This window comes from Passer domesticus, chromosome 1 (genome assembly GCF_036417665.1).
Source record: "Passer domesticus isolate bPasDom1 chromosome 1, bPasDom1.hap1, whole genome shotgun sequence".
Classification (NCBI taxonomy): domain Eukaryota; kingdom Metazoa; phylum Chordata; class Aves; order Passeriformes; family Passeridae; genus Passer; species Passer domesticus.
The window spans coordinates 24,406,333-24,423,521 of NC_087474.1; the positions used below are offsets into that span (position 1 = coordinate 24,406,333).

The following is a 17,189-nucleotide window of genomic DNA, read 5'->3' on the forward strand; positions in this document are numbered from 1 at the left end:
CTTGCCTCAGTCCGCCTCTCGGCTCGGCTCTTCCCGGCAGCCTCTCCCCGGCACCCGAAGCATCCCCGAGCTCCCCACCCATCCCCAAAAGAGGGCTCGCCATTGTCTTGTGCCTCCTCTCAGGTGACTGAACGTCACTTTCGGGCAAGAAGCCTGGGGAGCTTCGGAACCGGGCGGAGGAGAGCGCGGGGTGCGGATGCCAGCGCGGGGTGCGGGATGCCAGCGCCGGGCATTCTCCGCGGCGGGCTGTGGAGCCGGCGGCCTTCTGCGCTCCCGCTGGACCGGTCCTCAGGGGTCCTTAGGGAAATTATCACAGAACCGACTCAATTGTAATTAATTAATCAAAAGAGCCTGGCTAACTGGACTACCTGCAGCTAGCGAGGTTAACTCACTGGGCTAGTTGGCTTTCGACTCCTGATTAACTTTTATTAACCCTGGACACGAAATACACAAACCCGCTTCATTTTTTAATGACCTAAATCATCAAAGCGCGGCTGCCGCCGGACCGGTTGGTCTCCGGTTAGTCTCCGCAGGGTCCAGATGAGAGGAGGGAGCGCCCGGGGCCGCCCCACGGGCAGGAGGGCTGCCTCCCCGGCCCTTCTGGCCTCTCCCGACCGCAGCCGCTCCCCACAGCCCGCAGTCTAACTCCGCGCCCTTTTCTCCGTGCGCATTAGTAAAAACCAGGTGAATAAAAGAAAGCTCAGTGGATAGCAGGAGGAGAAAACCCTACAAAACGCGTTATGCGGTACACGTATCGATGAGACCGTAAAGATCTCCTGGAATGGAGGGCCAGCTCCGCAAGCAGGCGGATGATGCCGCTGCAGAGCACGAAGCCGGGTCAGCATCCGGCCCGGAGAGGCTGGCTGAGCCATCCTGCAAAGCCCAGGCTGAGGTTTAGACAGCCTCTCCGGGAGCGCCGAGGGGCAGGCAGCAGCGGGAGAGGAGCGAGAAGCCGCCCCCAAGCTCTTCTTCGCCAAATGCCCAATCTGTCGCAGGGGCCGGCACTCTGGGCCCTCACCTGAAGGAGGTGAGGGAGCCATGAGTTTTACCCGCGGCTTTGAAGGTCGTGTCAGTGGAAGGTGCTCTCACAGACAGCCGGGGAGTGGGTGCGTGGCGGGATTTATCAGGTCTGTATTCCAGGCAGATAAACTATTGTTTATCATCCTCCCCGAATCACGTATAAATAGACACATCACTGAACAAAGAGAACTATTTAACTGATGCAACACAGATCTTCCCTAAAAAAAGAGAGAGAAAGAGAGGCTTAATGTAAACGTCGCGTTTCCTATTTTCGCGGCTCTTATCTGACCTATAAAACAGGTTATCGAGTTACTGCAAGCAATCGCTTAAAGGACCGAAAGCAAGAAGAGGGGGTTCCCACACCCCCCCCCCCGCCCCGATTTTCCTGAAGCAATAGATCTCCTTTCCTTAATCCACAGCCGAAACACCTAAAGTCTGTCAGTCGCAAAATTGCGTGGCAGAAATCTTTAATCGATGCCACATGTGGGATGCACTCTGGGGACACAGCGCTGCCGGCGGTGGAGCGGGCAGAGCGCGGGGCCCGCGCAGGCAGCGCGGCCGCGGGGGAGAGCGCACGGGGGAGACCGAGGGGAGTGAGAGGGCGACAGGAACGCCTGACAGGCGGGCTGCCCTGCCGCGGTGACAGGTTGGAGAGGGTGTTTTTTCTTTCCCCGGGAAGGAGCTGGAGGGAAACCGAGGCGCTCGGCGACGAGACGGCACTTCCCGGTGGAGGCTGCGCCCGCGGGCGGTGCGGCAGATGCCCGGGCAGGAGCGGGGGGCTCGGGCGGAAGGGGAAGGTGCTCCTCCCGCGGCCCGAGGTGGGGGTGGCGGGCACTGAGTGTGTCTGGCTGTGGGTGATGTAGGCGTGCGTCCCAGCCGGGGGCTAGCGCAGCCGCGGGTGGGTTTGCTGTGGGTGTGAGAGCCCCAAGGGGGGCTGGCAGTGTCAGGAGCTCTCGGTCTGGGGAAGCGGGGGCTCTCGGCTGCTCTGTGCGTGTGTGTCTGTGTGTCTGCGCGCCTGTGTGTGTGTGTGTGTGTGTCAGGCCCTGTGGCTCAGCCCTGGAGCCGCTCGGCACCCACAGGAATGTGGCTCCTCTCGGCTCCCCGAACTGCCCCGGCTCCACATGGAAGTGGCCGCCAGGAAAACAGAAGGGAGGGGAAGAGGGGGAGAGGCGGGGAAAGCCCCGAGCCAGCAATCCGCCGAGCCCAAACCCAGCATCAGACAAAGGACAGTTCATGCCATCCCTTTCCCGGGGAAAAAGCGGGGAGGCCTGGCCAAGCTAGGCTCCCTCCGGCCGCCGCCGGAGCCCAGGGGGTGCATCCAGGCGGGAAGAGGCGCCGGGCTGTGCCTGCCTGTGTGTGCGGGGACAGAGGGGACAGGAGCATCCCCCGGGCCCGGGGCTCTCCCGGAGGGACGGGCGGCCGTAGACTCTGAGTGTTCATCGAGGTCGGGGCCGCGCGACGGGGAGCCCCGGCGAGGGCATTTCTTGTCCTCTCTAGGGGAGGGATGCCAGGCTTTTCCCGACCTGCCCAACACCAACCCGCTCTGGGAGGAGGAGAAATTAAGCAGGGAGTGGGACCGGCATGGAAACTGAGCAGAGCTGACTCGGCTGGCTTGGAGAGGCGAGCGATGCCTAGTCCAGCTCCCACTGCTGCCCGGTATGCCGCTTGCCGGCATTCCGCCTTCCCGGAGCTGTTTCTGCGCTGTCCGTCCGGGCCGTCCCGGCCTCGGCAGGTTACCGCAACCCAACAGCTCCGCGGCAGCTCCTCAAAGAAAGGGGTGGGTGGACCCACCTGGGAAACTGCTTTTCACCTCTTGTGTCCAAACCTTTCTGCAAAGGGAAGTGACCTCCGGGAGGGGAGAATTTCTTACTGCAGGTTGAATGCTTGTCTAGAGGGAAATGAGGAAAAGAGCGGAAGAAAATGAAAGGGTCAAGTTTAAAAAAAAAAAAAATTGCACAGGATGGAAGTGAGCAGAAGAGATGAGTCGTGGGAAGTCCCTGAAACCTTGCGAGTTAAATGAGCAGGAGACAGACGGTCACCAGAAGGGCGGAAGAGATGGGGAGAAGGGGGCACGGCGGCGGGGCGGCCGCTCTCCGGCAGCGGGCAGGGGTGGGCAGCCGGCGGCGGCCCCGCCGCCCTGCCTCGGGCACCCCCGCACCCGCCCCGGCGTGCAGGGAGCACAACTCAACAAACTGGTCTATTGTACTGCAAGACATTTACCAACCCCCAAACCTGCTGCAAAACAGCAAACGCGGGCTTCTTTCTTTGGGGAGAAAACTGCGCAAACCACACTCACGCACACGCACAAAACATGGCAGGCAGGAGAAGAAGGAGAGAAAAGGAGGGGGAGGGCAGAGGGGAGGAAGACTGGAGATAGGTAAGTGCGCCCCAGGGCAGGAGCGTGCCTTTTCAGGCCTCGCCTCCCCCCCTTCCAGCACTCTCCCCGCCAGCCTCAGCTGCCACAGGGGCATCTTTCATCTCGGGGATCCTTCCAGCGCCGCCTTTGGCACGCTCACTGCTGTCGCCGTGCCCCGCACGGCCGTGAATTACCGCTGCCCCCTGGGATGGGGGTCCCCGTGGGAACGTGCGCCACCGCGGGGGCCCCGCGGGCCAGGATTTCCACTGGAAGAGAGCCCGTGCTCCGGGCGAGTGCTCCGCGCCGGTGGGCAGCTCTCCGGCCATCTCGCCCGAGCCGTGCCTCCAGCACTGGGCAGCGCTAGCGACTGCTCTGACGCAAGGGTTTTTCCCTAAATCGTGTAGAAATAAAACAAAAACAATAAAAGTACCTCTGAAACGTTCCTCCTTCAGTCGAAGCCGCCGCAGGCTTTTAGCAGGAGCGAGGGGAGTGGGGCCCTCATTTTATTCTTTTCTCATATTTAGTGGCTCCCTTTGACGGAAACGTAATTTGTATAATTAGCCGAGCGCACACGGGCGACTGATGGGCTGTGGAGTGTGCAGCTCTCGACGCTAATTGCTCTCAGGAAAGGATTCAGGGCGGCTTAAGGCGAGAGATTCGCTTTCTCGCATCAGGATGGGCAGCTTTCCCTTCAGCTTAAAGCACTGTGCAGTAAGATGTACGCGGTGTTGCCAGAGCCCCTTTCCCAGCGGGGAGAGAGCACCGCCGCCCCTCGGCTCGCCCGTGGGTACCTGCAAGGGCCAGATCCTGCCAGCACGCACTGGAACAGAATGTGAACTCCCAGCTCCCATCCTCTTTCCTCACTGTCTTTCTGCAAGCAAATTAGTATTATATTTGTTTCCTCTTATTAATAGAAGAAGGGGTAATTTGGAAACATTTCTCTTGGTCGAAATAATTTTATTTTATTCAGAATATACAGTTTAATTCCTCTATCTACAATTATTTACAGGGTTAAAATAACATTGAAAAAAGTCTCTGGAAAAGTTGAGGTCATAGATTTCAAGGCACCAATGATAGTGTCCACAGCTGAACCAAAAAACGTCCGTATTGTATAAAAAAGGGGTTTCCTTTGAAATGCAATAAGTTACATGCACAAGCTTTACACATTTTAATCTTTTTGTTTGTTTCTTTTTCCCTTTTAAAAATTCCCCATATGCATTCCTTTCGTTATTATTCCTTAACAGTAAAACACAGGAGTCCAAGGAACAACAAAAAAATATAATAAAATAATAAGGGTCAGGCTCTAATAAATCGTCCCAGAGGCCAGCGCTAACGGGTGCTGTAGGGAGCCGTGGGGTTGGAGGTGGGAGTTGATGGAGTTGGCAGCGGGGTACCAGGAAGTGGAGCTCTCCAGGTAGCTGGATGCAGGGGACGGGTTGGAGTTTGGAGGGTGAGCGTGCGCGTGGGCATGGTGGCTGAGGGAGCGGGACGAGCCCTGAGGTTCCCAAACCGCAGGTGACTGTGGAGAGTTGCAGGCCATGGGGTCGCTGGAGCTGGGGCTGTGCTCCGGAGGCATCTCCCCGTTTTTCATGATCTTCTTGATCTTGGATCTTTTATTCTGAAACCAGATTTTCACCTGGGAGCGGGGCGGGAAGAGAGGAGAAGGGAGGAAAGGGGGAGAGGGGAGGGAAAGCGACACCATTAATGCCCGCCTGGCAAGCCGGTGCTTCGCGGCTGCGGCGCCCCGCCGCCCTCCCTGCCCTCCGCGGGGCCGATCCAGCCCTTCCCGCCGCGCCGGGCCGAGCCCGGCCTCTGGACCCGCCGGGCCGGGCCGGGCCGAGCCGGGCCGAGCCGGGCCGAGCCGAGCCGGGCCGAGCCGCTCGCGGTACCTGTGTTTGCGTGAGTCCCAGGGAGGCTGCCAGCTCGGCCCGCTCGGGCAGGGCGAGGTACTGGGTCTTCTGAAACCTCCTCTGCAACGCTGCCAGCTGGAAGCTGGAATAAATAGTCCGGGGTTTGCGCACTTTCTTTGGTTTGCCGTTCACCATCCGCACCTCGGGTTCCGCCACCTCCTTCTCTGCACGGGCGCAAGAGCGGGAGAGAGACGCAGTCGTTAAGCTCGGGACGGGCTCCGCTCCGCGCCGCGCCGCGCAGGCTGCGCCGCCGGGGCGGCATCCCGCCCGCGGCCCGGGCCGGGCAGCGGCGCCGGCCCGACGGGCCCCTGCGGCTCCCCCCGGGGCTCCCGCAGCCGCTCCCCGCGGTGAGACGGGGGGGGAACCCGCTCCCTCCACACCGGCCTCGGCCACCCCCGGCCCTCCTCCTCCGCCTCCCACGCCCGCCCCGGGCATCCTGCCGGGCGCGCAGCGCTGCGCGGGCGGGAGCGCAGGGCATGCGCGGCCGCCGCGGGCGCTGGGAGGATGGCTGGGGCCCTGCCGGGAAGAGCTCTGTCCGGAGCGAAGTCGGACCCAAGGCATCGACCACTTCCTCCGCACAGCCGCGCCATCCCCCTGCCGCCGCCGGCGTGTCCCCAAGCGCCGCCGCGACCGCGCTCGTCCCAGCCAAGCCCCAGCCGCTCGGCTTTACCACGGGGTTGTTTATTTTTTTTTCCTCCCTGACCCCTTCTTTTTTTTTTTTAATCTTAATTTTTTTTTCCCCTACAGCAAGTTACAAAGAAGTAAAGCACTAAAACCGCGACGCTTTCTGGTGAAAAACCCTCCCGGCTTCGCAGCCCCGCCACTGCTGGTCTCCCCCTCCCAGTCTCCTCCCCCGCCCCTCCAGCACAGGGGGAAGGAAACTTTCTTCAACACCGCGAACCTGAGTTTGAGACACGCAACAAGGCTCGGCTATTTTCTCCCTCTTCCTGAGGGGGAAGGAGGAGGGAGGTAGCCGTAGGGGCCCGGGGGCAGCTGACAGAAGAGCTAAAGCACTAGTCCTGCAGTTTATACTTTAGATCATGCGGGATGGTCAAAAGAAGCAAACCAGTAAACCAGTTCGCCACTTTTTTCCCCTCCCAATTTTCTTCCCCCCCGATTTATTTATTTATTTTTAGTTTCCCTTCTGGCTCAGGGAAAGCCGCATCCCCGTGCTCCGTGGGTCGGGGATCTGCCGGGGCGCGCTCCCCCAGCCTCCCCAAAGCCGCGGGAACTTCCCGCACACCCCGGGCCCCCGGCCCTCACCTGGCTGGCTGGCGGAGCTCTGGACGCGGTTGTAAGCCCCGCTGTACTGGTGGTAGGGGCTGGCGTAGCTGTAGTCTGCATAGGCTTTGGCAGGATAGTTCCCGGCAGATCCGTTCATGCCGTGGTACTGATACTGGTAGGGGTTGAGCGCTTTGCCGTAGGAAGCCGAGGTAGGCGAGCAGTAGCCGTGCGGGGCTCCCCCCGCCGGGCTGTAGTAGTCGGAATCCGTAGCGGAGGACTCGGGTAAAGTGGGAGATTCCTGGGACGGGTGGTGCATGGCTGCAGCCGTCTGGAAAGGAGCTTGGAAGTCGCCGGATCTGATGTTGGGGACCCTTCTGTCAAATACTCCTGTCATAGCTCGGAGCCGGGCGGGCTGGGGCTGGCGGCGGGGCTGCTCGGCTCTAAGCAGACATGTCTGGGGGAGGAGGCTGCGGCGCGGTGTCTGTCTCCGGCAGACTGCTGGCTGGGGCGCAGCATAGGCTTGGTTAAATCCTTAATTGCGCTCTTACGCACAGCAGGGTGGATCGGGTTCCATTGGCCAGAGCAATCGGGAGCAGCGACACCCTAACTCGTCCAACTAGTTTAGCACAACAAAGCTTTGGCTTAAAAAAAAAAAAAAAAGAAAAGAAAAAAAGAAGAGGGGAAAAAAAAGGAGGAAAAAAAGTCCCATTCAACCTCTTTTTAAAGTGAATACCAACAGCAATCTCCGAGTCGGAGCGCCGCGATTGGGAGGTTTCCGGCTCCCCCCACCCCTGTAGCCGGCCGGGGGGCTCGGCCAGCCCCGCCGCCCGGTGCCCCCGCACCTCCACCCGCAGCGCCCGGGGGGAGGGCTGCAGCCACGCCGCTCGGATTTGCCGTCCGGTCCCCCTTGGCTACGTTGATGGCTTGGGAACACCGCACCGGGCGCTCCTGGTTCCAACTCGATTTCTAATCTGGCGACAATAACCATTTACCGTCTGACCATGCTGTTTCCCTCGGACCGTCCTCCTTTCCCGAGGAAACGACCGGGACCTCCGCGCTAAATACAGCAAACCCTATTACCCCCAAGTACCTTGAATTTTAGTTACATCATTTCCTGCATTTCCAAGACCCTAGCACGGCCCGGAGCCAGCGGGAGACTCCCGGCATAATGCCCTGCCGTCGGGCTGTGGGGGAGCTGCCAGTGGCACCGCACGGCCTAGGGGCACTTACCCCGCGGATTTCGGCAAAGGCACCCTGTCCGTGGCACGGTGCCCGTGGCTGGAGAGCCCCCGACTCTCTCGCCAGCTCTGGAGCCCCTCAAAGTTCGCTTGTGACCGCTCGGCCCCACAAACGTGCGCTCCTCGAGCCCCCGGGGCGATGCTCACAGTCTGGTCTGCCTCCGGCCCAGGGTCGGGAGCCCCTCACGAAGGGAGCTCAAATCACCCTCACGCGTGGGCAGGACCACTGTGAGGCCGCCGTGGGGCTTCTCCACTCGGCCGCAAGAGCCCGCTTTCCGGGTGACAGCCCCACAGAAGGACCGGAGCCGTGCGGGGGTATCGTCCCCGCAGCACTCCGGCCAGCAGCACCCTCCTCCTTCACCTCCTTCACCTGCACCCGGTCGCTCTCCCGCACCCATCAGCGCACCCAGGTCCAGGCAGCGCGCTTCGTGTCCGGCCGGGGAGAGCCACGGGCTGGGGATGCCCGACCCTGCTGATTTTACAGCAGTGTTGCAAAAAAAAAAAAAAAAGGATCAAATTTTACTAGACACTAAGGAAAACAAATAAAAGGCTGTTTTCAGTGACCTGGAGTTGTAGATTTTTCTGAAGTTGTTTACTCTCCAGATTTAGCCTGTTTGCTCACCGAAGATCTCCCAGCCAGCTGAGTAACACTTGTAACACAACCGTGCATGTTGTACTTGAACTTATTGTTTGCTTTGGAAATGTCCACAGCTCATATAAAATCATATTAAACAAATCCCTAAGCATTTCATTACATGATTCACTTACTTAAATCCATTGGAAATATCTCTCCCCCCTCTATTTTTTCCCTCCCCCCCCCCCATTTTTTTTTGTAAAGAGAGGAATCAGAGAGGGATATATGTTTATGACTGGGGAAGGGGAGAGTAAGTTTATTAAAGCTCCCAGTTTGCATCCAGTTGGAAGGTACGGTAGAGGTTTTAAGCAGAAGAAGAGGGGGAGGAAAGTCCATTTGTGTCATAAATTCCAGGGCACTGCACTTCAACACGTTCGGGCAGGAAGGTGCCGTTTTAGGGGAGAGAACGGCACAGGAGCTGGGCGCCGGTCTCGCACCCAGCCTCGGCAGCTCTGGAGCCGCGGCGGGTCCCGGCCAAGCCGTCCCGACCGGCTGCTTGTACAGCTCACAGCTCACCGGGGAAATCTGGATCTCTGCAGCAGAGAAAGTTTCCTCTTGTTTTATTCAGTAGCAGGGCAAGGGACAAAAAAAAAAAAAAAAAAAAAAAAAAAAAAAAAAAAAAAAAAAGGAGGCAGAAGCCCAACAGATCCAACCGCAAACCCCCCAAGCTGATTTTTTTTTTTTTCTGAAGGCATCCGCCGCCGTTGCAGTCCGTGCGAGGATTACCGGGCTGAGGGCACACAAATCCGCCTGTTTGCGGGTTTCCTGCCCCCCGTCCTTCCCAGCCCGAACCCGATTTTCTTGCCTTTCTGCTGTTTTCCCCCAGCGGTTTTTATTTAACACATCCGGTGGGAGCGGGCGTTCGGAGGGAGCCGGAGTCTGTTTTCCATTTCACAATACGCTCATTGTTTACCGGCACATGCCCGCCGCGTCGCCTGAGCGGCTGCCCGGGGCCCCCGCGGCCCGTTCCCGATCCCCGCTGCCCCTCGGGGGAGGTGGGCGCTGTGTCCGCGCGTCCGCGTGTCCGTGTGTCCCGGCGGCGCCGCGCGGGCCGTGCCCGTGCCAAGAGCGCCCCGCCGTGGCCGCGGGCGCGCAGCGCCGCCGCGCTACCTGCGCGCCTCCGCCCCTCCCGCCCCGCCGCCGCCGCCGCCCCCGCCGGGGCCAGACTGAGCGGCGGCGGCGGGCGCGGAGCCGGGCGGCCCCGCCAGCGCTGTCCCCTCAGGGCACGGGGACCGGGGCGCGGGAGCCGCCGGGCCGGCGGCCGCGGCAGGACAACGCGGCGATTGTTCCCGCCCGCGCCTGGGAGCTGCCGCGGGGGCGGCGCTGGGGCCCCGACCGAGCGAGCCCCGCGGCGGGACGGGCGCTGCGCCCCGGCCGGTGCCCGCCGGCCGCCCCGCCCCGCCCCGCTCCCGGTCGGCAGTATCCCACCGGCTGAACCCTCCGTCCCCTCTCGCTCTGCAGCGCTTTGTTTCCGGCCAACGAGAGAAATATTTCGGATGAGCCTCTCAGAGTTTTGGATAAAATCTTGCAATTGTTCGCAGAAAATCTTTCACTTTCTGGATAAAATATTCTCTCTTGGGCACCGAGTTTTTGCTGGGAAACTTTATTTGCATGGAAATTGCTGGCAAAGAATGAAAGGAAATTTTTTCCCTTCCTTAAAAAAAAAAAAGCCCCAAACAGCCCTCCGCAGTGGAAACACAGATTAACTCTTGTTTTACAGCATCAGAAAATGGTGATTGCCATTCAACAACTTCTGCAACTGAGGACTTTCCTCATCTTAGGCTTAGGATTTGTTTACCTACGGGGGATGTTTTCAGAATGGAAAGGCAAAGGGACTGAAAGTCCTTGTATTCTCACCCAAGGCAAAAAAAAAATCTGCTGCAAAGTAAAAATGCTTGAAATGTTCAGTATGGGCAAAAGCTATTGAGGATCCAGTGGAGAGGGCTAGTGAACTGCCCAGAAGAATGTTCACAAGACAGCAAGAAAGGGAGAAATGCAGGAAAGGATTTTGGAAAGCAGCAATTGCAAGCAGGGAAGGAGAAATAAACCTGATGGAAAACTCAAGGAAGGTCTAACTTGCATCTAAGACTTTTTGGTCACATTTCAGTAGCTTTCTGAAGAGCCTTTGGCATTGGGCACAGCTGGTTCAGGGAGAGGAAAATGAGCATGTCTCCACGTAGGCATGACATGCTCTGCTTTGGAGAACTGAAGTCACTCCTAAAGGAAAGGATATCTGTGCTCACGTGAAGGTCACCATTTGTCTTTATGGAAGGATGCACATGTGAACTTGGGATCAAAGCCTGCGTGGTCCCTCAAACGCTGGTGCAGGCACTGTTTTAGTCCTCCATCCAAAAGGGCCATCCATCCAAAAGGGTAATTTCCCATCCCCGGAACAGCTTTTCTCTTCCAGTTTCTTATGCCCAAGAATCACTGGGCCTCCAGCTAATGAAGTGAACCTGTCACTTTGGCATTTCCATGGCTGATGGATTCACTGCCAGGCTTGGCCACAGACTAGGCTCTGCTGGCCTCGCTTGTCCAGCCTGTAAATTGCACAGCACATAAAAACCACGACATACAATGTTAGGAATTAGAATTTGCTTTTTAGGGCAACCTGTTACTGTCTCTTTCAGTTGCCAAGGATCTGACAGAAGAAGAGTACACTTGCACCTATTTCCCCCAAACTGCACCAGCGTGAGTGAAGAGGGGAGATAGGGCTTCCTTTTAAGGTCAGCTGCAGCAGGCTGAGCAAAATGCAGGGGACAAGATGACGTTAAAAGATTCCTGCCTGCATGCCCTCTTCCCTCCTTTCTCAGGGCATGCCTTCCAGGGTTGCTGAGGGGTTGCTGAGCTGTTTCTTGATGCATCACAACCTTCCCAAGGCAGGGCATTGCCTCACAGTCCCAGCTGAGTCATGACCTGCTCCTCCAGAAAGAGAAATATTTAGTGAACTCAACCATTTTTTATGTTTTGGAGCTCTGTCCACATAAGCTTATGGAGCAGATGGGGAACTCACATTATTTTTCCATTCATTGCTCTACATGGATGTGAGCCATCTCAACAAATATGGAGATGTGCCCTGGGCTGGGCAAGATGTTTCAGGAAAAGTCTTTCCTAGTCCTTTTTTTCCCATTTCCAGCCCATATGCTTCCATTGCAATGTAACACTGGCCTCTTTCTAAGGCCATGGAGGCCAGCAGAGAACCATCATCAGAAACCCCAACTTCTCCCAACGGAGTTGTTCTTCTACCTGCCTGCTCCTCAGGTAGATGGACGTTGTTATTCCAAGAACTGTAGGTGCTTCAACTGATGTGAGGCCCAGTGGTTTCAAAGAAAGTCAAGACACAAGCCAGGTGAAGCCCTCTCTAGATCTGCAGTTTGGGTCAGCAGTGAGAGCTGCAGAATCAAGGCTCCTTGTGCAGTTGCCTGGAGTTTCCATAACAGATGTTTGAGCATGGATCTGGAGCTGCCTGGGCTGAGCTGCTGCTGGAGCTGCAGCTCTGATGCAGAGCATGAGCCAGCACCACTGGAGAGCTGAATGAAAAACCTCTCTTTGCCAGAAACACTACATAAAATATTTGCTCTAGCTGCTCTTGCTGCCCAGAGGCGGTGCCACAGGGAGGGCACAGCAGACATCTGGCACGGCAGACAGTGATGGCAGTGACATACTGGGAAGGGCCTCCAAGAGCAGAGGAGGAAAGGACCTCAGCTGTGGCAGCAGGAGGGGCAGGCATGAACGACTTCAGGAAATTCAGCATCCTGGATGAGTGGGCAGCTGGGCTGGATGACTGTAATGATCTTTTCAGGCCTTAAAATTTATTACTGTAGCTTTTAGCTCTGGGTAGCCAAAGGCAGTTGCTCCTCGAGGAAGAGGGTTGATTCATCTCCAGCACAGGCATTCACTCTGCTTATTCTCTCTCGCCTGTCACATCTCCTTCAGCTGTAACTCACTTGTCAGCCTCTCAGACAGGAGCAGGGTTGTTGCTGCCTCTCTGCAGGACTTCAGATGGGAGATAAATCCCTTTGCATCCCAATGCCACAGGAATGCTTTCCTACACCTCTGACATCCCTGTTAAAAGATGACTGCTCAAAGAATTCGAGGCACAGCTCTTCAGGCCCTTTGGTGTGCTTTCAGCGGGGCAGGGCAGGGTAGGGCTGCTGGCTGAGGGGCTCAGGGAAGGCTGCCTCCGGGCCCTTGTGGATTTTAACTTACAAGTCTCAGGAATTAAGCTTGCAATTTTCCTTTTGCTCTTTTTATAATGATCTAATATGTTGTTTTCCTACAGAGGTCAGCCAAACTTTTATAATTTAGACCTTGAAGGATTTGCAGATGATGGCAGCCTTAGAAAAAAATCTCGAAAACTCCTGCTTAGCTAATGTCTGTGCAATCAGCTCAAGTCAGGCAGTGTTAGACCATACACAAATCCATGAAGAAATTAACAACAGCAATTAAACGGCAGGAGCAGTGAATATGAGAAGGGACACTGAACAAGGGACAAGGACACCTTGCAGGTTAAAGATTAAAATGGCAAATGCACATGTCTTGTCATATGGTTCTGTCCCTATTACTTATGCCTTACATGGTTTGCCTGGCCTTACCTATTAAGTTTATCAATATGTACTCACCAATAGTAGATATTGATAGCAGTGAAATAGATCTAGGAAATGACTTAATAACATGCATCTGTCATAAAACCCATGTTGTGCTCAGATCTTCAGCTATAGCTTTGCCTTTTTAATAATACTTCTAAAGTAAGTATATGCTTGGCTTTCCCCATGTAAATTCAGGGTAACATTATTTTATTTAATTTCATCCCATCTCCTGCCTTAGGTTTTATGTTCTTCACTGAAACATACACTACCATAATTCAAATTTGGTCTCCTAAAAGTTCCCTATGTGGTACAGGGGGACCTTCTTCTCTTTCATCTTTCACAATCCAGTCTGCAGCTGCCAGCAGCCCTGCAGGGAAGTTGGATGTCACTGGCTGTGTTGTCAGTGCTGTCTCTTCAAGGGGCTCTGTAAGGTCACCACCATATTTATAAGCATGGAGGAAAAGACTTTTCTTTTTCTGGTATTCATTTTTTCATCTTTGAATTACATCTTTGTCCTTGAAAGAGGGCCTGCTGCAAGAAACATCAAGATGCTCCGCTTTAAGATTCATTTTACATTCCTGTGAAGATCTTAATTTATTGGAAAAATGGAGGTTATTTTCTTCTTCAGCTAAGATTTCTTTATCACAATGTTCTCTAGTCAGTGACTGAAAAATAGCTCTTGGGGCTGTATAATTTGGGCTTCTACAAGCCTGCTCATTCTTGTATTTTTAAGAAAGTGCCTTGGTTTGGGAATGAGAAATAAGGTGGTTTTCTTCAGAGACAGATTTTGAATATGCAAGCACATATTTTGAGGAAAAGTATCACCTGGGTGGATACCTACAGAAGGAAAAGAATTTTCATTAAAGATATTTAAGTGAAAATGCATTTGGATTAGAAATAATACATGTTTTACAATTTTTCTTTCTTTCAAAGAGCATAAATTAATTTTTGAAAAGAAGTCCAAAAGGTTATGGTTGCTTCTGCATGACTCATACTTTTTCATGAAGACGCCTCCTTTTCCAAGTGAGATCTTTGGATCAAGCAGAAGAAAGAATGATGGAGACATGACCAAACAAGGTTGTATGGCTTATGCTGTACAGGAAATCAGAGCAAATGATTGCTGTGTTCCCTTCTGGGCTTCAGATCTTTTTGTCAGTTTCATAAAAAGTTCCACTTTTTTCCTCCCATGCTGCCAAACAACATCGCATCACCCTGATTTCAGAATGATTCTGCATTAGAAATGGTGTGTGTGTGATGATGCCTGGCTTTAGGACTTTTCATCACGTGAAAGAACAGCAGTTAACCCTACAGCCCTTTCCAACACAGTGTGCATGGCCTCATCTTCCTTTTCCCCTGATCTCCACAGGGAACCCACCTGGCACAAACCACCACCATGATCCATGTCCTGCTAAACCAAGGGAAAGGGTTTCCACTGGCTTCAGTGGGATGGAAGCTTTGTGTGCCTATGTTTCCTCTCCAGGTTCAATACCTGGAACCTCAAAGCTGTAGATTCTGCCTTACCCTACTCATTTCATCTCTTGTGCTTGGCTCTCAGCTGTCCTCTCTCCATCCCATTTTGCTGGAGGACTCCATTGTGATAGGATGGACACAAAATCTTTTCTTCCTCTGGCACTGTTACTGTATTTAGGCAGCTGAGAAAACCTTGTCATGCTTGCTGTTGCTCTCTGCCTCAGTGAACTTGCAGTCTAGACAAGGTAGGGATAGACTGAGAAAGCCATTGCCCTTAAGCCTGTCCTCAGCCTTTCTGCTGTGTTATACAAAAGATGACAATTATCCTCTCTGGCTTTGGAAAAGAAGCTAGATAAAATGCAGAGATTATGAAGGGAAGCAGTCATATTACAACAATTCTGGGCAACGAAATAATAGTTGTGGGTGGAGTGAAAGGATGGTACAGTGTCATCCAAATGCGCACTGCTGCCAGTGTGAGTCTTTCCAGCCACAGTCAAAAGAACTGTATGCAGCCCTTTGTTTGCTTTTACACTGTGATATAAAAGGTGAAATCTTCCATAGACTGAAGTGACCAGGATGTCATTAATGTTATTTTACATAGGACTTCAGGGGAGATGGCTTCAGGTGTTCGTGAACAGGATTTGGACTGAAGTTCTCTATCAAGTCTAGTTCTTTTTTCGGTGAAGTAATTGGTGGTGTTGCAGCTTGAATGGAGCAGAGCTCTTTACTGAGGGCTTCACATTTAATCTTTTCTCACTAGGACTTCAGGAGCTAATAGAGTGTTAACAAAAGAGTGAGAATCACATTTTTCTGCACATTTTGTTTTTATAATTGTAATATTATAGTGCTGTTTACTCAACCAATATAAACCCAGTGCTCTTGGCAAATACTTACAATGTGTGTGCTCTGAACTTATTCTTTGCAGAGCAGACTTTACACGCCACAGATGAAAACGCTTCTGCCTTTATTTAAATAGGAAATAAAAGGGATTGCATTACTCTACTTCTTTGCAAGCTGAAGAAAAAAAAGGCATTGTCCTCTTTCAGAGTTCAGATTTCATTTTCTTCAAATGAAGTTGCAGTGGTTAGATTTACAAAACCTCTATTCTTTTTCTTTTTTCCACAGATCTGCAAATTTCCTATCTTTAAAGTATTTGCACAGAGTCAAAAAGGAAACAATAGAAACACAAATCTTCAAGCTGGCATGAAAAATAGTAAGAACAAGATTTGAACACTTCTTAATACCAGTGTAGCTATGAGATTACTTTAAATTTTTTTTTTTTCTGAAAATTCTGTACTTTATTTATGAGGGCAAATCAGAGTGTAAAGTAGAGAAGACATTTCTAAAGATTTTCTTGGACTGTTTAAAGCTACATCTGAAGACATATAGACATATAATAGAAACACATAACCAACCTACTATTGTGTTTTACACTTTGGTATTTTTGCAAACTCCTGTAATTATGTCTTTTTAGTACATTAAAACAAACATCAAGGAAATAGAAAATATTTCTTCCACAGCTGTGTTTACAACCTTAAATGTGTTTTTTTTTCCCTCAACCAGGCAACCAGTCTGAGATAAGAGGTTTCCCTGCTGTGTAACACAGCATAATCAAAAGCATACACAGCACCTACCTGGAGTATTCCAACACACAAGAGTAGTAAAATTAAAGAAATAGAATGGAAAAGTCAGTAGCTTTTTCCAGTGAGACACATTTGACACAGCAATGGACATACTTTTAAAATGTACATAAGATGTTGGAGGATTTCTTTGAGTGAAATCCTGCTCATACAAGGGGGTAAAAAAAGACATTCTTGAAGAAATCAAAATTTTAATAGAAAAATTTTAAAACAGATCCCCATCCTACCATAATGTGAATAATGATTTTCCACTTTCTTTACTACTTTGGTGAGCATATTTTACATAAATGATAGCCTAATGATCTATTCCTAGTAAAATAAAAATATTTTGTCAAAATTGAAAATACCTGTTTTTTAGTTGAAATCAGCAGCACCTTCAGAGATTTCCAGGAGAGTTTTAATCTGCCTGAATATCTGTTGAGGAATGAAAATGAAATTTTTTTACTGCCATTTCTGTAGAAGAAAAAAGTTGCAAATTCACTGCAGAAAAGTGTCATTCCCTTGAAATTATCAATGTTGTTTTCTGATTTTCAGCCATTGCTAATATGATATAACTTTTCAAAATGTTCAGACATTTCAGGTAGGATTTTATTTCACTGGAAAGTTTTATGGGTATTTTAAAAACTTGCTTTGAATCATCACTCAATAATTATTCCAAATGCCATAGGAATCAGAAATTCTGACAAAATTTTTGGGTCATGTAAAATATACATTTTTCCTAACTGAAAATGAAGTATTTTATTTCAACTTCAAGTGTTGCTTTCAGTTCTTTTGTTTTGTATAAAGGAAATTAAAGAAACTTTTTAATCACAGAATGAAAATATATAGTAAAACATCAACATGGACTTTTCAGGCTTCCATACTATTTTGTCTTTTTTTTTTCTCCTTAGTATGGGCAGCTGAAGATAAAAACTTAAAAAAATTCCAGTGATGAAATATTTCTGACTAATCAAATTTACAGTTTTTGTTAAAAAAACCCCACCTTGGCTGAAAAAAAGTGATTGGAACCTCCTTTGATGTTTAAATCAAGCACTGGCCAATGAAGCATAAGAGCAGACAGACACTTAGGAAAGGAGGGTCACGATGTTGACAAGGGGACTGGAGCACC

At 52.2% G+C, this 17,189-nt stretch overlaps 1 protein-coding gene and 2 long non-coding RNA genes across 4 annotated transcripts in view; 1 reads left to right on the plus strand and 2 right to left on the minus strand.

Moving 5' to 3' along the window:
* Nucleotides 1-7,127, minus strand: part of DLX5 (distal-less homeobox 5) — a 48,240-nt gene extending 41,113 nt beyond the window's left edge. Inside the window, exons 1-3 of the mRNA XM_064410772.1 lie at nt 6,550-7,127; nt 5,266-5,450; nt 3,807-5,012 (exon numbers count right to left, since the gene is read on the minus strand). Of these exons, the coding sequence (XP_064266842.1) occupies nt 4,680-5,012; nt 5,266-5,450; nt 6,550-6,904 (873 nt within the window). The 5' untranslated portion in view covers nt 6,905-7,127 and the 3' untranslated portion in view covers nt 3,807-4,679. The remainder of the gene's footprint in view (nt 1-3,806; nt 5,013-5,265; nt 5,451-6,549) is intronic.
* The window catches only part of LOC135294912 (uncharacterized), a 24,766-nt gene continuing 7,577 nt past the window's right edge, over nt 1-17,189 (plus strand). Inside the window, exons 1-3 of one of the 2 annotated variants that reach the window (XR_010356898.1) lie at nt 1-1,666; nt 13,905-14,048; nt 15,567-15,654. This is a non-coding gene — a long non-coding RNA (uncharacterized LOC135294912). The remainder of the gene's footprint in view (nt 1,667-13,904; nt 14,049-15,566; nt 15,655-17,189) is intronic. The other variant, XR_010356897.1, reaches the window with a different exon arrangement.
* Nucleotides 9,819-17,189, minus strand: part of LOC135294920 (uncharacterized) — a 27,580-nt gene continuing 20,209 nt past the window's right edge. The window contains exon 5 of the long non-coding RNA XR_010356900.1: nt 9,819-16,495. This is a non-coding gene — a long non-coding RNA (uncharacterized LOC135294920). The remainder of the gene's footprint in view (nt 16,496-17,189) is intronic.